The 24,909-nt window shown below is 40.7% G+C and overlaps 3 protein-coding genes across 7 annotated transcripts; 1 reads left to right on the top strand and 2 right to left on the bottom strand.

Annotated features, from left to right (window-relative positions):
* Window positions 1-554: 554 nt before the first annotated feature.
* Window positions 555-14,048, top strand: ptpn2b (protein tyrosine phosphatase non-receptor type 2b). Of its 2 annotated transcripts, none has more exons than XM_072370683.1 (10): window positions 555-799; window positions 1,779-1,869; window positions 1,992-2,092; window positions 4,134-4,232; window positions 5,755-5,892; window positions 6,494-6,703; window positions 8,106-8,267; window positions 9,271-9,482; window positions 9,619-9,714; window positions 11,290-11,447. In XM_072370683.1, the coding sequence occupies exons 1-10, from the start codon at window positions 713-715 to the stop codon at window positions 11,312-11,314; spliced, it is 1,221 nt and encodes a 406-aa protein (XP_072226784.1). In that variant the 5' UTR covers window positions 555-712; the 3' UTR covers window positions 11,315-11,447. The 2 variants fall into 2 exon arrangements, with proteins under 2 accessions (XP_072226784.1, XP_072226785.1); XM_072370684.1 differs by lacking the exon at window positions 11,290-11,447 and adding an exon at window positions 13,240-14,048 and having other exon boundaries at window positions 556-799.
* A 628-nt stretch (window positions 14,049-14,676) lies between these two features.
* psmg2 (proteasome (prosome, macropain) assembly chaperone 2) lies at window positions 14,677-17,713 on the bottom strand. Its single transcript, XM_072370689.1, has 7 exons — window positions 17,496-17,713; window positions 16,540-16,711; window positions 16,261-16,319; window positions 15,971-16,089; window positions 15,706-15,885; window positions 15,065-15,185; window positions 14,677-14,907 (listed from the first exon to the last, which is right to left on the bottom strand). Exons 1-7 carry the CDS (start codon window positions 17,550-17,552, stop codon window positions 14,824-14,826), a joined length of 792 nt encoding a protein of 263 aa, XP_072226790.1. The 5' UTR covers window positions 17,553-17,713; the 3' UTR covers window positions 14,677-14,823.
* Window positions 17,714-17,850: 137 nt separating this feature from the next.
* On the bottom strand, window positions 17,851-22,454 carry LOC140275259 (probable 2-ketogluconate reductase). Of its 4 annotated transcripts, XM_072370685.1 has the most exons (7): window positions 22,250-22,454; window positions 21,826-21,964; window positions 19,391-19,769; window positions 19,100-19,271; window positions 18,748-18,926; window positions 18,571-18,667; window positions 17,851-18,412 (listed from the first exon to the last, which is right to left on the bottom strand). In XM_072370685.1, the coding sequence occupies exons 2-7, from the start codon at window positions 21,940-21,942 to the stop codon at window positions 18,256-18,258; spliced, it is 1,101 nt and encodes a 366-aa protein (XP_072226786.1). In that variant the 5' UTR covers window positions 21,943-21,964; window positions 22,250-22,454; the 3' UTR covers window positions 17,851-18,255. The 4 variants fall into 4 exon arrangements, with proteins under 4 accessions (XP_072226786.1, XP_072226789.1, XP_072226788.1 ...); XM_072370688.1 differs by lacking the exon at window positions 21,826-21,964 and having other exon boundaries at window positions 17,852-18,412; XM_072370687.1 differs by lacking the exons at window positions 21,826-21,964; window positions 22,250-22,454 and adding an exon at window positions 20,586-20,792 and having other exon boundaries at window positions 17,852-18,412.
* Between the last annotated feature and the right edge of the window lie 2,455 nt (window positions 22,455-24,909).

Genomic DNA, 24,909 nt, shown 5'->3' with positions numbered 1-24,909 from the left:
AAAAATGCTCATTTTGACTCTTTTATTTGCTTGTAATCAGTCTTACAAGGATCTGATTATGAAAGTGTGCTTTGTCCGGCCCTGATGGCACAATGGCCATCACATTTCCAAGGCACTGTTTCACAAAAATATGTTACTGGTAACCCCAAATTATGTCTGTTTTCCAGAACTAAATGATTTTCTTTTTCTTTTTGTCTTCCATTGTTAATTTGTATCTCTTCGCGTCCATTGAGTTTTATTTTGGTCATTTTGCATCTCTTTTTGTGTCTTTGGCTATTTTGTTACTCCTCATTTATGTCTCGAACTATTATTTTTGTTTTCCCCTTAAATATATATACTTCTTTATTTCTGAAACAAGATGATGAGTTCTCTAACTTATTTTGCCCCTGGGCCTGTGCCTGTCCAGCAATCTGTTCATGTATGAGTTTAAGTAGGCTACTACCACCATTATCAAAAGTAAGCGTTTTGTTGTTTGACATCTCTTGTGTTCACTAAGTATCTTCGCAGTGTTTGGTTTGACAGCCACTGAAGGACCTCTGGCGGCGCATGCGCACACGTGTCTACTCCGGCTGACAACTGCACCAGAACGATAACGGACTAACAATCGGCAGCGGCTTGCCAGCGCGGGGAAGTAATAACTCTGACTAATAGCCTGCCTTGCCTGATAAAGTTATGAGGTAGATAGTCAAGTACTCTACTAACTCAACCTTTCATGGAACAGACAGGCGTTGCCACAGTGAAAATGGACCAGGAGTTTGAGGACATAGATTCCGAAGGCCGGTGGCAAAAACTGTACTCAGTAAGTCTGTTAGCATAGCTAGCATAATGCTAGCACGATTTGTACTTGTAGCACGCATTTTATTTAGCAAGCTAGTAACACGTCTAATGTAGCAATCAGAACGTTGTTGTCTGTTTTCATCCGTCTGGTTTAATATTTATTTTTTTAGCTTTCGGCACTGACTTATTTTTGCTTGCCAGAAGACACTTGTTGTCATACTGATGATAACGTAATGTTACCTTAAGCTCATGACACTAAGCTTGAGCACAGTTTATAAGCTTGTGCATATGGTTTAAGCTCGCTGTGAGGAGCTACATTGTATTTCCCCTGTTAGACACCGATTTGCAAAATCCCACGGTTTATAAAGGCTTTGTGTACTGCTGAAAGTAGGTTTGTTTCATGATTTCCAGTATTCATCAGAAATGAGCACACCCTTGTGCAATTATTACTTCAGAGTCAAGTTATTCAAAATTGTAGTACCTCTCAATGATTATATGATTTCTAAGCTGATGGAGTGTTTCCTCTGACTGGGTACATGGGTTACGAATGGAGGTAGGAGTTTCAGTGATAGCTCAGATGGTCTGGAGAACATTATTGTCAACCTCTGTTAATGATGCCCAAGACACAGGGAAAAAAAAACACGAAAACGTTCTCCTTTTTTTCTCTATCTGCCCTTTGGCTCAAAAACTGCTTTGCTAAAGGAGATTAAAAGCCCGTTGGATATTTGGAGCACGAGAATAACTCACATGAAACTAAGATAGAATGTTTAGCCCAAAGTGATTCCAGCATGTTGGGCAGAATACCTTGCCAGGAAAACCAGGATATGAATAGTCCTGACGATAAAACGCAGATGTGAAACTGCGATGATATGTGGTTGTATGACATAACATTTACAGATGGTATCTGGTCATTTATTTGAAAAATGTAAATGAACAAATGATAGTATTTGTTGAAGAAGCTGTGGTGTTTTACTGTTCTAAACCGTCTTTCTGCTTCCTAGGAAATAAGGAATCAGTCGCACGAGTGCTCCTACAAAGTGGCAAAGTATCCGGAGAATCGCAACCGAAATAGATACAGAGATGTCAGTCCATGTGAGTAATCATTTGTAGAAAGGCCATGCTGTTTCCCCTGTGATGTTTCTCTAAATCTCTAACTATGTCTGTCAGTTTACAATTTAACCCCCAAATAACTTTCCCTCACTTGCTGCCTGCAGTTGATCACAGCCGGGTCAAGCTGGAGAGCACCGACAACGACTACATCAATGCAAGCCTGGTGGTGATGGAGGAAGCCCAGAGAAGTTACATATTAACACAGGCAAGTTTAAGGATTTTTTTTTTCCACGAGAAAGAATCAGGCATGTGCACCTTACTAGTCTTAGCTGCTATATGTATAATTAAAGTAAAGCAGTTGGCTTTCCAGACTTTATGTTGACATTATATGAGTGTGTGTAGTTTCATAATGGATATTATGAAACTACACATGATGAGTGCTTGTTTGGTCGATCTAAACTCTTTATCTATGACTAAAGACACTACGTCACGACAGGAAATTGTAACCTTTTGGCTGATGATGGCACATCTTTAAAATACTAAATAGTTATGAATCGTGACAAAAATAGTTAGTCCTGATTCTTTATTCATTGGGGGAAAAAATCTAAATAAATCTCTAAAATAACTGTAAAATAAGAAGGACTATTTGTTAAAAAAAACAAAAAAAAACAACTAAGTTGAATTATTAAAACAAATGTTGCCATTTCCGTTGTTTTCAAAGAATATCCTCTTGGACAATTTGTTTTCTATTATACCTGCTTTCTGTGATTTTTCTTTTTTCTTTTTTTTTCTCATAACATTGGCAAATACAAATATAATTTAGGGTATTTTCAAACGACACACAGTCAGTCGGACACTATATAATATTTTTACTGTCATATAGTCAACACTTCTGCTTTAGATCCAAGTCATTGACAGTTTGGAGGTGGTTTCTCATTTGAAAACATGCTTGAAATAGTCTTAATCTGTGTCATGTGCTTTTCTTGTACGTTGGTTGTGTTCAGCAACGAACATACCGTAGCAGTGTGTGTAGAATGTCAGTGAGGAGAGAACAGTAATGCATTCTGGACGGAGAAGTCATGAGTGAAGGAAACTTTTAATGGAAAACTGGAACAACATCACTAAACAAGGACACTGGCCTAGGATCCAGTCAATCACTTACAGTGCAACCCTGACCCCACTCCTCTGGCGCTTTCACCGCCATTTGCTCCTTTCGTGTGACCTTAACATCTCCCATGTTGGCATTGTGGGTAAACAACCGCCGCTTGACCTCAACAACCCTAATGAACCAAATGCTCAATGGGTGGGTCAGTGACTCAAGACTGTTTGAAATGTCAGAAACACCATTAAGCTTTTCTCATTTCTGAAGAATTTGCCTTTCAAGCTTATTATACAGTCATTAAGAACTTGTAGCTAAGGTTCAAAATCTCATAGTGATGGGATGCAGCCGGTGTCCTGTTGGTTGGGGTAAAGTGTTGTTCTTAAACAGAAACCAGCGATGTCTTCATCCTACACAACTCTTGACTATTCTAATGTAAACGAGCCTCAGAGAGCTTTCAAAGTTTTAAAGACTTTCTGACAATTAGTTTTGTTTGTTTGTAGCCTTTCAAAGGGATTTGAGAAACGAGGAATAGACAACGTGTAGATATTTTTGGAATATTTTCTAAATCTGTGTCACAGTTTAGTGGCATTTTCATTTGTTTTCGACATCAGTGTCATCTGCTTTTCCTGAGATGAGTCATCTGTGATTTGTGAAACTCTTTTGGAGTCCTCCGAGCGACAGTCTGAAATAAACGGCGACTAAGCTTTTTCTAGTAAAATGCGTGTTTCCTTCAAAAGTAGAATTGCAAAGAAAAAAAACTTGGTGCTTTTATTGTTTTCCACGGTCACTGTCGTGTGCATCCTAATCACTGTGATGTCATTGTGTTAATGTGGGAAAAAGAGTTTTCTGCCACATTAGGGCCTGTTTCCCCTTCTGTGCATATTCGCTGTTCTTTGACATCAAAGTGGCATTTGACATTTCAAGATATTCACCTCTCAAAGTGAAATTCTCCACCACATCATAACCTTTAGCTGTCTTGACCTTTAAGCAAACTCTTGCAGCAAATCTCTGTTGCGCATTTATCTCGGCAATAGAAAGTGGCCTCTTCCTGCTGCTCAGTTAAGTTTATCTGTTGGCTCTAACGTTACAACTAAAAGTAGAGATATTACACACAGCTGCATTGTGGATCACTCCCCTCTGTCCCAGTGGACTCGTCCTTCCACTGTTTAACTGATCACAGTGTTTGTGTGCGTTTTGTCCACAGGGCCCCCTCAGGAACACCTGCGGCCACTTTTGGCTAATGATGTGGGAGCAGAAGACCAAGGCTGTCATCATGCTAAACAGGGTCATAGAGAAAGGATCAGTAAGTAAAAACAACGTTATATTGTTCTGGCCTGACATGTGTCATCTGTCTACTGTGCAAAACACCCACGTGGAGAGCAATGCAGAAATACCAAAAAGACGACAATGTAAGCCTAGTCATACACAGACCACTTTAGTCACAGATACACACTCTTTGTCAAAGTTTGTGGCAAGCTGACTTGAGGGGAAAAAAATATGCAAGCTGTGGAATTTCTTCAGATCTTGTATCTAAGGGTTTTGGGTCCAAATTTGTCCAAATTTCTTTTTATTTGTGCAGGGGGAGCCCATGAACTTACAGACAGAGCTGGGTTGAAAATATTATCCACAGTGATTGCCTATCAAAAGTAATTTCCATTTTTTTTGGAAGCTGCTCAATTGTGAATACGTATTAAACAGACGCTCTTAGCACAAAAACCTGGGAACATAGACCCAGAAATGGCCCAGTGGGATGATTCAGACATCTACATTAGGCATGTGGACAGTTTTGCCCAAAGCTTTGTTTAAAATGAAATGCTGTAACAGCAAATAGTTAACAAAATTTCCTCTTTTCCCTCTTCCTTCTTTCTGGCAGTTCACAACAAATCTAGAGAATGGGGCAGATCAGTTGACAAAATCATTAGCTCTCAGTCAGGTATCTGTGCCCCCCCCCCCCCCCACACACACACACACATTTCTCTCCAGAGGGAACAGAACCAGAGTGGATTCTGTTCCCTCTGGAGAGAAATGGGCAGTTTACACCCTCTAAGGAATGTTTCGGAAAAACTCATTTGGACTGGAAACTTTTGTCTACATGAAAGGCTGAACGTCAGACATACAGTTGCACATCTAATGAGCCTCTTCGTCTTCCCTCAGCAGGGTAAGTCTGGAATTCAGACTATAGACAAGACGTCCACAGATGTGGAGGGTCTGGGATGACGCCCAACCTCCCAGCTCCAGTGATCCTGCCTCGTGTAGATTAAATAGATACTCTATAACTCTCTCTGGCAGTGCAGCTGTGTCCTCCCTCTTTCTCAGTAAAGCAGCTGGAATGGATCTCGCAGGGTCATGAGATTTACCCGCTGACTGTTTTCTCAGAAATGGAAGATAAAGAGCACCTAGTTAACAGATTGCATTAACCCCACAATGCTATTTTATGTTGGCCTCCTCTGTGGTTTTTCAGCTGAAAGGTTGCTTGATGAACTTGATGCGGTTTGCGTTATTGTCTGTTTACCAAGAAGGTTTGATGACATGTTTGTTGTAGAAAATGTTGTCGTAATTATTGTACCCTTTGCCCCAGAAATCGATTAACTGACTCAGTGTACGGGAATGTGAGAGAATAGAAGACAAAAACATAAAGTAAAGCGAGTTTATCCGCAGCATTACGTGATTTTTAAAGTCCAGCTTTGGTTTCCATGTCAACCACCAAACTGTCCATCTGTTATTTGTCAGCCAGGATCTGCTTTTCATCAACTATATACCCTGGCTGGAGATTCACTCTGTTTGGGATCTGCTTTTATCGTTTTGTTTCCTTTCTTCTGTGACAGGAAAAGTGTGCCCAGTACTGGCCCACGTCAGAGGAGAGGGAGATGGCCTTCAGAGACACGCGTTTCTTGGTTACGCTGTTATCAGAAGACACCAAGTCTTACTACACCACGAGAGTGTTGGAGCTGCAGAACGTTAACGTAGGTTACTCTGTTATTCAGAACAATATTTCAAGGGTGATATGAAACTGTGTTATTCTAAGCTTGTTAAAGCTGAAAACACTATTATACATACATAAGGTTTCTCCCTTTGTGTTTATATGGATTTTCTTTTTGATTTCTTCATCCCCACACATCCAATGTTTCTTGTACTTCTTGAGTTTATTGTAGAAGATGCAACTAGAGCGATTCAAGATGAACAACAAATACTTAACCACAGTGTCTCCACTTGAAACTGCCCTCCGAGTTTCTCTTGACCTTTTGAATTATTAACTGCTGCAAAACAGTCACTTTCTGTTCTTCCAAATAAACGAACCACCCAGATGATAATAAAAAAAAAAAAGCACGGGTTAAAAGTTTAAACATCCTTTATGTGCCTTTCCAGCTGCCGAATTACTAAAGTAACAGAGGCTAAAAGTTGTTGCTGAAATGTTTATTTAGGTCAGTTTATAACACGCCCCGAGGCGTCCTCTGGTTACCTCACTCATGCTTCTAAAAATCACTACTGTCAGCGTTTACACGAACACACTTTCATACGTCTCATGCTCAAAAACATGTTGTTTTTTTTTTACTCATTTTACAGACAGGAGAGAAGAGGGAGATTTACCATTTTCATTATACCACGTGGCCGGATTTTGGTGTCCCAGAGTCCCCGGCATCCTTCCTAAACTTCCTTTTCAAGGTGCGGGAGTCGGGAGCGTTGGGGGTGGATCACGGACCGGCTGTGGTGCACTGCAGTGCAGGAATCGGACGCTCTGGGACCTTCTCATTAGTTGACACATGCTTAGTCCTGGTAAGTGCTGCCTCTTTATTCAGTCTAACAGGAGATACGATTAGGTCTTGCACATGAATTATATTTTTCTCTTACAGTAAATGATGATTATGTAGCATGATTTTATTTATTTTTTTAATATAATACAAATGTTATTCTCTGCTTTAGGCCCGTCTCAAGATGAATATTTTGAGGGCTAAAAACACAACTTTCATCCAAAATCCACCAATGTGGCTCTTTCCCACAGGGTTGTGTGGAGATTTTTTTAGCTTTTTAGACTGCTTTTTCTGATCGACTGTTTTGTTCTGCAGCTGGTCCGAGCCTGTCTTTTTAAGGTCGTTGGTTCCACCTCACTCTGGCATTTTGAGAAGAGGACAAGACACTCGATCGCTGCGTTTACAGACAGTGGCAGAAAATAACTGTATTGTTCAGCTTTTAATCAAACCACATATATATCATCTCTTGAAACGAATGCGTCCTGAAGAAACCAGAAACTGCACTTTAAACCTTTATACCTTAAAGCTTCTGCTAAGTGACTAACTGTAAAATGTAAATGCACAACCCACAGCTGAAATGCATCTTGTTTTCATGTTTCCCTTCTGTGCTTCAGAGAAGCCAAGTCGTGACTATGTAAAATAGGTTGAGTTAACCAAAAAGGTCGAGTGCAGAGAGCTACGCTGTACTAATGGAGGAACAAACTAGACAACAGACTTAGATATTTTATTAAACAGGCACAAGGCTTCTTTTAAATTCTTAAATGTCATCTTAATTGTTTTCTGCACCTTGATAAGTGTGGAAACTAATCAAATAGATGAATATTAGTGTCTCCAGAACATTGCCTTTGTTCTTTGTTCTGTTTTGTTTCAGTGTAAATGGAGTATTTGTCGTGGCTTTTGGAGTAGGCAGACAGCCGAGTCATAACGTTAACCGATGTGTCAGATTGTGCCTCAGAGTGAGCTTTATATTGTTGAAATTAAGGCTCGAGCTATTGCGTGCAACTTAAACACCTACTCAGAACTGCCTACGTGCTTTTTTTTTTTTATGCCAGAGGCTGCAAAACAGTTGTAACCCAAGTGCTGCCTGCCTTCACCAAATCTGCTGCCAAAATAACTCTGAGAAAAAAAAAGAGTACCAGCACAAACCGTGAAACAAGAAGCTTGTCTGAATGTTGTTATTAGAGAAGTAAACACTGCAGCTCTGTTTTAGCTTTGCAGCAGCACCTGGGAGCCTTCGGTGGTAATTGAATTGAACAATCAGGTCAACCGTGTTCCGAGGTTTTCATCCCGGGTTTTATTTTCTGTACTGAAATAAGAGCTCCTTACGTACATTGGAGGGTTCCTCTGTTCCACGCGATTAAAATCCCCAGAGAGAAGAGAGCGTTCCTCCTGATTTTCTGAGCCAAGTTGTTTTACTTTCTTTCAAGATGGACAAGAGGAAAGACCCCTCTTCAGTGGACATCAAAAGCATCCTGTTGAACATGAGAAAGTACCGAATGGGTCTGATCCAGACTCCCGACCAGCTGCGCTTCTCCTACATGGCTGTCCTCGAAGGAGCCAAGTTCATCATGGGCGACTCGTCTGTACAGGTAGTGATACCGACACAATAACCCAGCATGTCACTTTTTCACAGGATCTGTTTTGTTTTATTTGCTTTCATTTTTGTTACCATATCTCTGCCTGTAAAATTGGTGAGTTTCACTTTCCCTGTGAAAGTAGTTTCTTACTGGAAGTTCATTTCCAGATAAATATTGTCAGGTTGGTTAACTTCCAGATAAATATTGTCATGTCGGTTAATTTCCAGATAAATATTGTCATGTTGGTTCATTTCCAGATAAATATTGTCATGTTGGTTAATTTCCAGATAAATATTGTCATGTTGGTTCATTTCCAGATAAATATTGTCAGGTTGGTTAATTTCCAGATAAATATTGTCATGTTGGTTCATTTCCAGATAAATATTGTCAGGTTGGTTAATTTCCATATAAATATTGTCATGTTGGTTCATTTCCAGATAAATATTGTCATGTCGGTTAACTTCCAGATAAATATTGTCATGTCGGTTAATTTCCAGATAAAAATTGTCAGGTTGGTTAATTTCCAGATAAATATTGTCATGTCGGTTAACTTCCAGATAAATATTGTCAGGTTGGTTAATTTCCAGATAAATATTGTCATGTCGGTTAACTTCCAGATAAATATTGTCATGTTGGTTAATTTCCAGATAAAAATTGTCATGTTGGTTAATTTCCAGATAAATATTGTCAGGTTGGTTAATTTCCAGATAAATATTGTCATGTTGGTTAATTTTATCTTAAAATATTACACCGTTAAGAAAGAAATATGACAAGTGTTCAGGATACAAAGATAAATACTGCTGACATCTTATAGATGTCCAAAGGTAGACAAAAGGTCCTATTTAAGCGTTCACATTTCTTTGTCTGACATTCATTCAGCACCAGGGACCGTTTTCAGGTCAGACTGAAACGTTTTGAGAGGCCTGCTTTGCTAGTTTTCTTTCATGAAGATATTGAGTGTTTATTTATCACATCTGTGTATCCCGCCGCTTCTTCCCATCCTCTCCTTGCGCAGAATCGATGGCGCGAATTATCCAGGGAAGATCAGGCGCCGATCGTGGAGTCGCCGCCCTCGGCTCAGCCGCAGGCGAGGTGTCCGGCAGAGCGCTGCAACGGCAGCCAGCGTCCGCAGGAAGAGGGAGGAGAATATAGACAGGATGGCAAACTACCTGCACAGTCTCCCTGCAAGGAGCAGGAGCTGGACGGCAGCACCACACAGTCAGTACAGTGAGTCCGACAAAGGAAACGAGCACAGATCATTGGTCGTTTGTCTTTATCAGCAAAAGATTATTGTTAAGAGATTTGAACTGCTTTTATCCCTGGAAAGGCAGCTGCTTGCTGATTCTCCTTCTTTTTTACGCAGCAAACGACGCAGAGAAGACAGCATTTCCAAATCCAGCACAGCTAAGGCGCCCCAAAGCAAATCCAGGTCAAATGACTCAGAGAGGAAGAGGAAAAGGTGATTTTCCTTTTATTTTCTTTTAGGAATATTGACGTTGCAGCTATGTCCAGCGTCACATTATTTGTCATAGATGTAGTTAAATATATGTAGATTTTTAAAAAGAAATCCTCTCCATGATATTTGCTCTGAAAATGAAAAGCTAAGTCTGTAAAAGTTTGGATGGTATGGGGGGGAAATTCAGCAAGAACTCATTTTGTTAGCGAAACATCCGCTGATACATTTCAGGCCTGCAACATATTCCAAAAGAAGCTGGATCAGTAAAGCTGTCACCATTCCTTCTCACAACAGCTGAAAGGTGCTCTGAAGCTGTCAGTACTTTCCAGCAGTAGACATCTTTTGTTTCAAAGTTCCCCCTCCAGTACCGGTACCGTCTTCCTTAGCCTGTTATAGCGTGTGCAGGATGTCGTTTTGCATTTTCTCTTTGAAAAATGCACGAACGTCCCCAAAAAAATCATTTTTCACTGAACTTTTCTGCATTAAATGCAGCGCTGATATAATCCGATACCATCACAGAGCCTGGGATTTTGGACTTGCTTCTCATACCTGCTGCTGGATGGTCCTTTTGATCTTTTTTCTGTCTCAATCTCAGACGCCTTAAGTGGCCTTTGTGAATGTAACTCCCATCTTTACAGTGGTGGACAATGTATTCCCACATCAATCCTTTGTCCATGCTGCCTTATCAGCTATTGATAAATGACTGTTTAGGGTTAAGGTGCCCTCAGAGGGTTCTGCAGTCACGGGGGTCCAGTTCAGGCTTGTATCCTTGCCTTTTAAACACTGATATGCCCCCACGTTCCTTTTAGGATTGTTTTTGAACATTTCAGTCTCATCCATTTCTTTTTTTTTTTTTTGACAAACTGGAGCCTTTTGGGGAGACATCTTTTCTCACAAAACCACGAATTTGCAGGCCTAAACAGCTAGAAATGGAAACAAAGTCGATGAGACAAAAGATGAAATCTGTTAAGTTTTCACTGTCAGTGAAATGAAAGTAGGAGTCGCTGTCTTTCCTTTTCCATGGAGTCCCAACTTTTTCCGATTTGGTGTTTCACCAAATGTGACGTGCAGAATAATAGATGAGTAGAATCTGCAGGGCCATTTACAGACACACACTGTTAGCATAGAAAAGAGGTCAAATAGGACAGAAGTTTAAAAGAAGAGAGTTTATGTGACCTGACACGCGGAGGGCAGTCCAGTTAAGCTTTTCCCTGCATGTGAGTCAACACTCTGATAGCAGAAGTTAAACTCAGGCACTGCTGAGGCTTTGTTTTTTTGTTCAGCTTTTTCTGTTTCCTTCTCTTTCTGTTTCATCATTCCTTTGCGGCTTGTTTGAATCTGCTCGTGTAGCTGATTGATAGCGGTCTCCTGTTCCTTTAAAGACTTGCAGTTAGACCTGCTGAAGCAGTTCTCTCTGATGACGGTGTTCTTCCTAAAGTCATTTCTGAGAAGCCTTCCTTTTTTTTTTAAATTTTTTTTTTTTTTTAACATGTCATGTCAGTGTTGTTCCAGTAATACGGCTCAAAGTGCACCCTTTCTGACGAGGTCTCACTCTGCTGTTGTGGTTCTCCTGGACAGTTTGGGGTGCATTTGCTGCACATGACAAGAGCTGGCCTGTCCGGTGGGGGGCAGCGTATCTTTACCCCCCTCTGAGACAGCAACAACAACCACGGAGAGCACATTTAGAGGAGGAAGTTTACCTGCAGCTTTTAAAAAAAGAAAAAAAAAAAAAGAAAGAAAGAAAAAAAAGAACACCCACTCGTGGGTACCTGGAGGTGTGTGTGTGGTTGTGTGTGTACTTTGCGTCTGCCGTGTCTTCTGCTTTCATGCTCGGCTCCTGCAGTTTTGAGTTGGGTTGATTTTTTGCCTGCTTTCTAGCATGGCGTGTGCGCTTTTTGTTCGTGTGAAACTGAAATGTCAGGTTGAGCTGACAAAATGCAAGATGCTAATTTGTGTTGTGCATCGTGTGTTAATCTGGTGGCCACATTTTTAATCTGTGTGTTCAATAAAGAATTAGGAGTTCATTGTCAACACCCAGTGTATTGTAAGCAAGACAGAGTTTGTGCAACAGTTGATCATCTTTTGGCATTAAGAACTCCGTACTATGGGTTGGGAGTAAATTCTTGGCCTGATGGAGGCTGTCAGCCCATCACACCAAGATGCTTTCTCTAAGCTTTGTTGCATGTCTTTTTGTTCCTGCCGGTGCTCCGAACTTTCACATTTCTGCCACGAGGACTTTGGATTTTTCAGAATGTTAGCATGGCGCTGTCCCTGACTGCTTTGTGGTGGTTTGTTACATTCAGGAGGTTTGAATGTCTGATTTTCATCAGGACATTAAGAGGGTCGTGGCTGGAAGACCCGGGGCTTCAGCTAGCAATTTCATTCGGTCATTTACATGTTAATCGCTTCAGTTTTTTATATATTTTCAATTAATTTTATTATTTGGATGGACTGTTCCTTCGAGCCAAAGGTGACGTCTCTTCAGGTTTTACTGTTTTGGAGACAAAAATTGGTAAAGTGAATCAAAGGAATGTCGATTTATATCTGTAGTGTAATAAAAATGTTATACCTATATTATAACTTTTTTTTTTTTGAGAAAGTTGCACCATCAAATATCAAACATTTAACTGTCATTGTTTATATTTTATTACCTCAAAATGGATCATTTTAAGTTTGAGGTCTCGGAGCAGCTCCAATGAAGCGCGGCGCTTCTCACAAACGCACACTTTTTATGAGAAATACTTTCGCCGCTTAACAGCAGTGGAAGTCCAGCTGATTGGCAGCATGTCCTGCTAACGATGGAGCGCCAGATGCTCCTCTGCTGTGACCACAGATCACAGGGTGTGCGACATGTCAGAATTAGAACTGCACATGTACTGCACATCCACTCATAACACATTTAACAGGAATATCAAGTCGGTGTGAGGATGAAGGCCACACTGTTGGACTCTGGTTGCTATGTGGACGAACGTTTCTGCATTTCTTGGATCCATCTCGTAACTTGAGGAAAGTTTTAAATTTTTTTTTTAAAAAAAGTGTTTTTGATGGTGCAAACTGAACAAAGAGCTGCAAAGCTTCACCCGTCCTTATTGTCGTAACCACTGAATTAAATAATGTCTCATGAAAGTTCTATCAGAGTCATTAAAGGTTAGTGTCAGCGCTACGAATGATCCAAACTCTTCTACATCGGCTGGAGACCAGCTTGTTTGACCGATTTATCAGATCTAATGATGTGCTTGAAAGCTCCGCGATGCTAAGTGGAGGTTTTTTTCTCTCGCATCTAAGATCCTCTTAAGTGTGACGTGTTGCCGCTTTCTTCTTCTGCTTCGATGATCTAATATGGTCTTGTTTGATCGCAATGATTCTCTGTCATGCCAAAAGATCCCGATGAGCAAAACTACTTCCTCCTTGGCCAACTTACAGGATCTTGTGGCATGATTTATTTGTTTGTTTATTTTTAAATCACTTCTGAGCTCATACAGACAGTCAGGTTTTGAGTTTGGACTCCCATTTTGTGTCTTTTGACAGGGTGAAAACCAGTGACTGTTAACCAACTCCAGCCGTGGCCACACGTCTACAGCTCCAGCAGCAAAAGCCAGCACCGGGCTGGGAACTCCAGCTCTCTCCCAACCTTCTTCCTCAACTCCAAACTAATCTTCCTCACCTCCATCTCTTTAACAATCGCCCTCCTTTCTTTTTTTTTCTTTTTTCTTCCCCCTCCGTCACAGCACACCTCATCATTCTCCCTCACTCATCCTCTCTGAATTGTTTACAGATGACACTTTGACCTTCTTTGACGAACACACCAGCGCTTCACCCACAGACCACACCTCAAACACTGTTCGCGCTGCTTCCAGTCAGGAAAAGTTTGTCGGGTTTTTGGCTCTCTTTCTTTCATGCGTCTTCACACTCACTGCTTTTATGACCAGACTGAACATACAAGACTATGCATTGCCAATTTGTAATGCTGTTCCTCATATGTGTATTTTTGGAAAACATTTCTTTCAAAGGCGAAAAATAAAAATGTTCTATTTTTTATAAGGAATTACTTGAAGTTTTTCAGGTGATGCGGGGTTGGTATAAGCGAGCACTGCCTCCTCCCAGAATTGATACAGTGGCATGAAACGTTTCCATGATGTACATAGTACTCTTTTTAAAAAAAAAATGTGTATAAAAGACTTATTTTTTGCTTGTAAAGACAAAGAGCTAATGTTACAGATCCAAATACGGCAGAAACCTCTTATGATCTTTTCTCCTTTTGAAATGAATTTGTCTTAAGTTTCCTTCTGAAGAGTGTAATCTCAAAATAAAACTGGTAGCACCTAGTTTACACACCAGCCTGCTTCTGTTTTCCTTTCTCAACCCGGTCGTGGATTCATCGTCGGCAGCAGCTTTATTACATCCAAAGAATAGAGTTGAAGGCAACAGTTTGACATTTTGAGAACTTCAGACGAGGAGGTTAGTCAAACTGAACTTGAATTTAAATGCACTTTGAGGGCCTGCTGTGTATTTCGGAGTAGAAAGGGACAAACTGTTTTATTGCTCTGTGTTTTCCCTTTAAAAAATGCTGTCAGGACATTCTTTCCCACAGCCTACACAGAAACCAACCAAAACAATGATCCAGACGGACGAGGAAAACCACAAACCAGCCCCACTACCTGAATAAAAGAGCTGTCCTGCAGTTCGCACAGCGCGGGTTGTGGAGGGGGAATCGTATTACTCAGAGGTGGAACTGCCCGGAATACTGGATGGCGCCCAGCCAAGTGCTTTCAGTCAAAGAGGGCAGAGGCAGGATGGAGTGTAAAACAAACTCATTAATGCTTCAGATGACCACACTAGATTCACACAACAACCATTTACTGGTAGAAATCCAAATACGACAACGTAGTACATCAGAAGTGCTTGTTTGGATCCGTTCCTGTGATGTTGGCACATGTGGAGATTCATTTTAAAATCACAGGAAGATTGTGGTGATGTGACATCTCAGCCTTGTTTTATAGTCTGGTCAGGACAGTTCAACAGAAAGCCAAAGGAGGAGTTGTATTTTCAGGGCTTTGACTTTGTTACATAAATTCAGAGCTAATAATGGGACCGCGGTAAATGTAAAAAATGTCAGAACAAAGCGGGAGGAATGCCGCTTCCAAAGAGGAGATTCCAGGAAGTGGGAATCTTCCATTTGCTGTTCGGCTCGTTGCTCTGAAATGAGAATCGCACCAAACACCAAGAAGAGAGTTGTAACATGAAACTCACTCTGCATCTGATCAACCTCAAAATAACAGCACTTCTCTGAAATCTGTGTAGGTTTACAGGAAAGTGTGAAAAGGGGGGAGGGGAGGGGGGGGCTGTTGCTCACCTGGTTGTGCAGCAGATGGAGCCAGCTGTTGAGGTGGTTGACGAGGGCGAAGGCGTCTGGGATGTTGTCGCCTTCTGAGCAGAAGAGCAGCAGCACAGCCAGCGGGAGATCGTCTGCACAACTAAACACACGTCCAGCACGTGTGATTAGATGAAAAAGAACAAAAAAAATAATAATAATCAGATAATACACCAACTCGATGCTGTGAGCAGAAAGAGGTACTATTCGTCTTTTCCTGACACTTTATGTAAAATATGAAGAATATTAGCATTAAATAAAAGGTAGAAATGAACATTTAGGAGGTTAAAACTGTACAGAACATGCATGTTATGACAGATCTCGTAGCTGTAATAGGAACAGTGTTACTCCCCAATCTGAAATTTGTCTAATGAACGCACTCTTCTCCAACACTCCGGCAAAGACCTTCTCAAGCAGGCTCAAAGGTGTGATCTCCCTAAAGTTAATACAAAAACACCCTTTGCTTCCCCTTTTTTTTTTTTTTTAAAACAATGGGGCCCTCAATCTGCCAACTCAGAGGCTCCACCCACGCCCCCCACATTCACAACGCTGAAAAGACTTGTCAAAGGACCCAGAGGCTCTTCACATTCAAATGTCTGATAACTTCATGTCTCTGTCTCCACCTGTCTGTGTAGAGTCCTTTGGTGATGCCTCCTCCTGGGATGTAGAGTCGTGGCTCTGTGTTGGCGTCTGTTACTCCAGGAAAAGCCGTCACTTTCTCCATCTCCCTCCAGCCGAGCTCCTTCAGAGCGTCTGCGCTCCCCTTCAGCAGGGACGGAGTGGCTAGGTACCTCAGAGGAGTCCTGAAATGCACAATTATTTGTTAGTACAAGAGATGTTTGAAGCCAAAGCAGACAGACACACGTGTGATGCTGAGAAGACGTTTACCCCTGCAGCTGCTGGTCGTCCCTCTGGTAGGCGTGGCTGCTGGAGAGGACCACCGTCCTGGAGAAGCCGCTGGCTTTGATCCAAGACACGAGCTGCTGACGGAACTTTTTGGACTTTGCCTGCGGTGAAAAGCACGGAAACCCAAATATTCAATCATACTTAGTACAAACCTCTGCTGAAGCAACATAGATCATGTTATTTTCATATTAATGTCATGTTGCTAAAAAAAAAAAACAATTAAAGAAGGAAACAGAATAAAGTCAGAACGGTGCAGCCAGCTGTGGGTTTACCTGAATAATCGGTGCTCTGATCTGAAGAACTGCCAGCTTCAGTTCTGCTGCTGTGTAAACTGTGGGTGGCAGAGGGTTGACAGATTCAATTCATGTGGAATATAGTTTTCTTTTCACGTCACAGTTTTAATCACAGACTTGTGCCAGCACCAACGATAAGACGGCACCTTCGTGTGAAAAGTCTGTTCATCTGGCACTTGAACAGATTGAACTCCTGTTCAACCCATTTGCAGTTGCACGGCAGTAATCAAAGGGACTCCAACAGCGATCGCATGTTACCTTCTGCAGGAGTGTGCAGCTCCTCAGCGTCCTCTTTGCACGTGGCGTACGGGTTGTTTCCAGCCATCGGGATGAGACAGTCTGTGTGCAAGTAGCCCACTCTGTCCATGTTGAGAGTGGACACAATGAGGTCGACTGCCAGCTGACCCACGTTACCAACGGCCACTGCTGGCTGGGGGAAAAATTTAAAAGTCAAATAAGTAAATATTGACAAGTGCTCTAATGACATGCATGCAATACTTTTCGAAGTACTAGCTCCTCATAGCTGAGAATAAGCTGCTTTTTTACTGTTCTTTAAAAAAAAATAAAAAATATATCTACTTGCTGCACTGGAAGTACATTTTTACAGTAGACTGATGCATAATCGTGATGAGATATTTAATGGTCACAGGTGATACTTTGAGCACTTTAAACACTTCATATATTCGTGGTAAAACATTCTTAAACTGTTTTTTAAATGCATAAATGTTAACTTCCTATAGCCTGTTTTCATACCCGTGCAAATGACATGAATACGTCCTCCACTGCTGTGTTAAATAAAGTGGAGTGAACGTAATTATTAGTTCCGGATTATAGGCTGGATGAAGCTATTTGCTACTGTGGTGCCAAACATTTCTTCCATCGATTAAATAAGTGAATGAACAAATATTATCTAAATATATAATTGACAGCTGTGAAATCAAAATGGTGCTTTATTTTCAAAATGTACCCGCTTTTACAACTTTTATTCGTGTTTTGTTTATACTCCCATCGTCATTGAGCTACATTAAGTTTTATTTCCGTCTTTCTCTGGATATGAAACCAAATCTGAGTTATGATTTTCCTTACATCTGCAAAGAGAGGCTGACTCACTACGACTATGGTAGTGAGTGGTGACATTATTGCAGATAAGACGCGTCTACATGTTGTAAAGAATTCCGTTAATCGCCTCTGTCGAAGTGAAACTACAAACTCACCATGACGAGGGTGAAACTTTTGAAGGCGGGCGGTGAGTTTTGTGAAGAAACAAACATGGTGACGTTCAGCGCGCAGACACAAAGAACCAGATAGCTACGCAGTGAAATATTTAAATGTGGTTTTATCACAACAATTTATAATCTCTAAACCGATTCGGCTTGAACTCGTTTCATGCCTACTGGTGTTGTGGACCTTCTCAGCTCGCCGCGTCGATTATTGATGACTACAACTGTTTTAGGTGGTGTTTGTGAATGCCTGAGTAAAATGTGACGGTGAGACGTCATTCAAATTTAGAAAAAAACAACAAAACAACAACAACAACCTATCTTTCACATTTAATAGAATAGTACATTTCATGTAAATATTCACTTGAGTTAGCTTATCATTACTTTGTTTCATAATTGAGATCAGGCAAATTACCGGTGGAAAACCAGCTCTACAAAGATGAAGACGTTCGTTAGAGATAGTAAACTCCCATTTGTCTTAGGGACGGGGAAGTTTTACGCTAATGGTGAAAAACTGATAACAACAGAAATTAATTCTAACAAAGTAATGTTAAATTTATTCCATGAAAGATTATTATACAGACATAAATTAAAAATGTTAAATGCTAACAGTTTATGAACACCCACACTAAAATCAAACGTGACTTTAAGATAAATAGATATGTTTAATGACAAGTGATCAGCAAAACACTGGATCAACATATTCATAATTTTCTATCACAAACATCAGCGCATACTGGTAATGTGAGTTATGTTATTTCGACTTGACTTCATTGGGAACAGGAAGGCCTCTCACGGCAGCCACAGCATTTTCTACCATCCTCTGCACCATCCTTCTCGTCGTGGCGTATGTGTTGGTCCCAACGTGGGGCGTAATCAGCACATTGGGGAGGCTGAGGAGAGGATGATCCCTGCACACACCAAGCAGTTAATGTCAATTCTGAGTTTATTTAACTTTTCATCAATCAACACTTCAGGGTTTTCAGTTAAATATAAGAATACCTCGTTCCATTGTATGTGCGAACTGGTAAATGGATGAAGAGTGTGGGTGTTTTCAGAGAGATGGTACCTGGGTAGAGGTTCAGGGTGAGTCACATCCAAAGCTGCTGCTCGAATAGCTCCAGTCTGCAGAGCTTTTACTAAAGCATCCTGGTCCACAACCAGACCTGAAATAAAAAAGAGACAACGTTGGAGGAAAAATGACTGCTTCTCAATAGCTTAAGTCTCTGAGAGGCGTTACTCCCACCTCTGCTAACGTTGACGAGTGTTGCAGTGGGTTTCATGAGCGACAGCTCTCTGTGACTGATCAGGCCTGTGGTCTCAGGGGTCAGATTCACCACCAGCGCGACAAAGTCCGACTCTTTCAGCAGGTCGTCCATGTTCTGGCAGTAAGTCGCTCCCACCGCCTGCTCATCTTCCACACTCCTGAGCAAAAGCAAGAAAAATATTGTCTTGATTTATTTATTTATTTTTTTGCTTTAATCTTTCCAGATGTCGTAGCTTTCTGGGTTGAGTATTGAATCTGCAAGTCGCTGCAGCAGGCCTAATTTTTATCCACTGTCAAATTTCAGGGGAAATTTTGCTGTTGTAATTTTTACCTTCTGTTTCTGTTGTGATACAGAATTCTCATGTCGAAGCCTTTGCTTCTTTGAGCAATTTTGTATCCGATGTCTCCCATTCCAATGATCCCCAAGGTTGAGCCCGTAACTTCTTCGCCCATCAGGCTTTGTGGTATGTGGGTGGTCTTGGGATCAACAGCTAGAAGGTGGCCTGAAGGGAGACAAACCAAAACACCTTCATTGTCAGCATTCTTTTAGGAGGTGAGCTGACCTCTGACAAGCACACTGAAGATTAAGAACATTTTACAAAAGTAGCTCAGCCGATCTCACCCTCAACAATCTTCCGTGCTGATGCCAGAAGCAGACCCATGGCGATATCAGCAGTGGCATCACTCACCACACTGGGTGTGTTGGTCACCTTCACGCCGAGACTGTTGATGTACGGCACATTCAGGTGGTCGATACCCACTCCCCCGTTGGAGACCACCTTCAGCAAAGGCAGGGAACTCAGCAGCGAAGGCTCGGCCGCAGGGCAGCAGTTCCACAGAAACATGGCCTGGATTTTTGGGCAGTACAGGTCGGGGTTTTTCAGAAAGTCTCTGTGGCAGACGATGTGGAAGTGCTGTTTCATGATGTCAGTGAGCTCTTCAAGGTAACCCTGCTCGCCCACCTCTGAGATCAGAGCCCATGGCTTGTCGTCTGCCATCACCTGTTGGGATGAAAACAGAAGTTAATGCTGGATAGATTTGAGGAAATCAATTCATGTAGCTTCTGATGTAAAAATAATATATTTTTCTATTTTGCTAAACAGAAAAAGACTTATTTGAAAAATGCTGGGTGACTGGGCCTAGTACACAACATTAGTGCTAGAACACTACCACTGATAGGTGAGGTGAATAACAGTGAATGATTATCCTGTCAGGGTGGCCAAGGGGTGCGACTAACTAGGCAGCAAGTGAACGATCAGCTCTGGAAGATGACGCATCTCACTGTGCTTGTGTTGCAATAGACACATGAGCATCAGAACTGGACCATGTAGCAATGAGCGAAGGTGGTGGCAGCCTGCTGTGAAGAGTCACAGTTTCCTTTATACCACCAGGATGCTGCTTAATGTTTTCCACAGGACACCTTCAGAGTCTTATGGGCTCCACGCCTCGACAAGCAGGAGCTTGTTTCTGATGTCAGGAAGTCAGACCCACAAAACATAAGAAAGGTGGTTTTAATGTTATGGCTGATCTGTGTATATATATTTTCTTTTATGAATGCATTCGTGCAAAGTTTGATTAGACTACTAATTATTACCTTTCAATTTGTATGCAACGTGCAGAGAGGGAAAAACTCTCCCCGTGGTATTAATTTGTAATCCCTCCTGTACCAACTGATTTATCTCATATCAGTACAGCAGCTCATCTTTGTTGGTAGATATTTAAAGAATAACTTGTGACACATTTACAGGCTGAATTTGAGTAAGGAGAAATTAAGCTGAAGACTTACAAACCCTGGGAACAGACCTGAGTGTACTCACAAGTGTTTCTTGTTCTGACTTCCCGTGTTTGCTCGTGAACCAGGAAGTACTTCTCAGAGGATTTCAAAATATGAGCTCGACATCAAACTGACTGAAGCCACTTCAGTTACAAGTAACACAACTACTTCTACCACCTACTAATTAAAAATAATAGTAATGATGATGGGTAATGAATGAGTACTATTCTATGTATCTTTGTACGTATAAATGAAATACAGGATTTTATGAGCAGCACCAGTCAGATGGTTGAAAATATTAACCTGAGTTTGACATTTACCAGAACAAACCAGAAGACTTGAGAGGACATCAGACTTTGACCAAGACTTCTCTTTCGGCACCTTTTCCATCTGTACTGTGAACAACCTTTTAAGAAGTCTTCTTTTAGATTTTAGCTTAAATTTTAACGTGCCACTCTTTACTGAAACTCCAATCTTTACTCCAGTGCCTTCATACTTAATGGCATATTCATACAGACCCACTTTCTGTGTAAATCCAGACTATCTTTGATTAGTCTTTATAGTCACAGCTGTTTGAGGTGAAGACAAGCTTTAGGCTGGACACTAAGGATTCAGAAAGCTGATCTGTAGCAGAATGCACCTCATAAGATCACTTCATCACATTGTTTAACACAAAAAGCAGGTGTGTTTGACATATTATAGCACATATTAGTAATATTACCTTTAACACTGCCAAAACTGTACTCAAAGTAACATGAAATGCTGCTATATTTACAAGGTATTCTAAATTGTTGTTGAGATTATACAACTAACTTTTAATAATTTAATGCTTAAAGCATTTGATCTTTTTCACCCATTTAGTCTTTCAGCCTTTTAAATGAAGTTACTGACAAAATATTATTTATAATTCTTATTGTCAGTCTGACAACACATTAAATCAATTGCTAGGACAAAACATTAGAACAAACACAGTTCTTAAAGTCAACGTATTGCTTTAGGAAGACGCTTTCTGTTCAGCCTGTCTCATAGCGAGTTAAAGTGGTTTAGAACATCGTTTGACATATCAAGAAAATAGTAAAAAATAGTTTTTTGGGGTGGCAATTAGAGTCAAGAGTTACGTAAGCGTTAAAATCATAGATTAGAAGAGTGAAAGGAAGTTTAGTTTTCTACATTCATTTCAAATTCAGTTCTGATTGACACACAGTTGTTGGTGCAGACTCCTTACACTAAGCTGGAAATGTCTAAATAACCATCCTACATCCTAACTGCAAACTGTACATTACCGTTTTCTGATGCAGATGTTGCACAGATGTGCGCAGGTTTGTCACCGTAGAAAGCCTAGATGTTTGCGTTGGAGCCCACAGTTTCGTCGCACACCGGACATAGCAGAGCCATCGCATTCTAGCTGGCGAGTTACTGATACTGTAAAAAGTAGTTGAATAATGTAACCCCAGCTAAATAAAACAGCAAGGAGGAAAATAAGAAAAGAAAAATAGTAAATATGTGAGAAATAAATGATGTTGGTTTGGTGTTTGAAGAAGAGAAGGCGTAAACATGGGATAAATAGATTTCTTGTATACGTGCACACACAGAATGTTTTTTTTTAAAATGACACAAAAGTCCATTCAGAAAATGCATCAATAAATGACATTGAAATACTTAAACTAGGATCACCTTTTCCCTTCATGGAGTTAGTGCAGCTCATACCTTTGCAGTTAGTTGTCCTCAGTCCTGTTGTTTTCTGAACATGGAGGTGATAAATTCTGACCTGATCTAGATAAGAAGGAAACAGATTGAACTGGAAGTTGATTTAAAAGCTACAGTGAGGGCCATATATTGCTTGTGGCATGGGGAGAAGGGGAAGAATTCATGAAGCCCACTGGCTGGTCTGGCTCTGGGCTGGTGATTGAGGCACAAAACTAAACGATCAAAGGTCATTAACTAACCCACTGTCCATAAAGAGACAGTGCATGTTACTGATTATAAATGGTTCAACTGTTTTTCCAGTCGCGTCCTCTCACACTGTTAGTTTTTATCATGCTTTTTTTTTTTTTTTACAAAAATCAGGAGGAATTTCAGCTTTGATTTGATAAATACTAATAATTCCCAAGGGGAAAGTTAAGCACACGGTAGCAGAAAATAATTATTGAAATAGCAAAATGCTTTGAGAGAGGGAGTAAATATGGAAGAGGGAAGAAAGGTTGAAGAGAAATTAAATCTAACATCCGTACAATGTGGAGAAGTTTGTGAAAATGTGAAACGTGAAAAGATGGAGTGCAAGGAAAGAGATAACAATCACATACTTCAATCAAATCCATGCATAAAACAAAACCATGTGGGTGTTGTTTAAAACTGTGTTAGTGTCATCAGTAAATTTCATTTAGTGGCACTGTGAACAGCAGCTGAAGAGGGGAGAAGAAAAGAAAGTAGAGCAGGAAGGAAGAAACATGCTGCAGACACCACTGAACATATGCTTTTGACATGAAAAGAGGAAATCTTGTGTGGGAAATGTATCTGAACCACTTGCAGAGTGAAGCTGGGAGCTGATCCAGAGCAGTTAGTGTGCACAAGAAACTCTGAACTGTAACCATGAAGTGCCGTTCTGGGCTGAAACAGCCTCCACTTGTAGGGACATCCGGGATTTAGAGTCAGCATTCAAAGTTGAACTTCGCTGGTGGGTTAGCTTCTGATAAGTTAGCTTCTGATAAGTTAGCTTCTCCACAATTTTAATATGTTTCTTTTGAACCCTGAGTATTTTTTACCTCCACTAGGTGGCATTAAGATATTAATCTCTGACTGTGAGTCAGCAACAAGACCTGCTTCAGACTTTTCACTGATGAAACTCTGCACTTCAGCTAATGTAACCATAGACATTAAAAGTGTGACTCTACAGACAGCAGAAACACCGTGTCAGACGGCGTTGTGACGTGAAGACATAGCTCTAGTGTTGCATGGGGTTCAGTTTAAGCTAGAATATTGTTCCTCAGAAATTCTTTTAAAGACCTTATGATGTAAAAATATACGGTACTGTATGAGTAAAACTGTGACTGATAGGAAATTTTATTGAATTACTCCTTTAATCATCTTCTCTCATCACTGGAAACCATCTTGTTTTGTATTATAACATAAAAAAATAGAACTAATTTCCACACATTTATAGAACTTTTTAGGAGTAAACAATACTGTTTTATTGGTAAATTTACCACATGTAGGTTTGGTTAACACCTCTTTATTGAAACAAATTAAAATCTTGTGGTATGAATAAGTTTCCTTTGTCAGTCTTGTTGGATGACTGAAAACAGATCTAATTACAATGACAAGACTGATAAAACTGATTCTGATTAATCATAAACTGTTTGATTCAGCAACCAATGTAAAATGATTTCAATCAAATCAATCAGTTTAAATGAGCTCCAACTCCAGGAGTTGAATCAACCCTGATAGATTATGTTGATCCAAGTAAAATATATTAAGTTGAAGGAACAGAGCGGATGCTGAAAGAGAGCCGTATAAATGTGTGAAAATGTTCATTGTGTGATTCATTCATTCAACAGGTTATCATATTAAGCGCTTGATTTATGCACAACCAACAAAAACAAAGCATTTAACAAACCTAAAAACCACAAAGACGAAAGGTTGACGCAAATTTCTGGTGTGCAATAATGAGAAAAAGTTGGGTGCATTTGGTGCATGAATTAGAATAAAGGTTGGAGGTTAGACTCAGATGCTGCATCAAGGCGTGACGTGTCATGAATGAGAGGTAAGATGAAAAGTAAGGTCTGGAGTCGAGGTGGCTGGCTTCTGTCGAGGCTCCATCTTGGGCAACTGGAGAAGGTGGAGTTGGGGAAGAGGTGGGGATGTGCAGAAGCGAGATTCATAAAGAGTGGCGCAGAGACTGACTGGCTGGATCAAAAGGTTTGACAGTGCGGCAGGGTAGCGATGGAAAAGCCCAAGTAACAAGAAAGAGTGGATGTAATGCGTCAGGTTTTCCTCATGGAATTTATGCCAACGTTTCATTAAAAGTCCCACATCACACCTTTCTTTTTGCACTGTTTATAATTAGTTTTTTGTCTCATTAAGTTTAACTGACAGTTAAAGTGACCAAAACTGGTATCCTCAAAGATTATGCAACATTCCTCCTATCCTAAGAGAAGGGTGTTTGTTTGAACTGTAAAATGTTTACAGCGCACACAAGGTTTTTAACAGCAATGTCCTGTAGGGTCACAGTCTGACCTCTTTAACCTAGCTGTAGCTGGTAATAAGGATGGGGAGTCATTTTTGATGTGATTGCCTGAATGTGCATGTGTGTCCGTGCATCAGAGCATCAGGCATGGCCATGTGTAGGCAGCTACAGATCAACAGCTTAC

The sequence above is a fragment of the Leuresthes tenuis genome, unplaced genomic scaffold, assembly GCF_036924035.1.
Source record: "Leuresthes tenuis unplaced genomic scaffold, fLeuTen1.0.hap1 SCAF_18, whole genome shotgun sequence".
Taxonomy (NCBI): Eukaryota; Metazoa; Chordata; class Actinopteri; order Atheriniformes; family Atherinopsidae; genus Leuresthes; species Leuresthes tenuis.
This window is presented reverse-complemented; position numbering and strand designations above follow the sequence as displayed.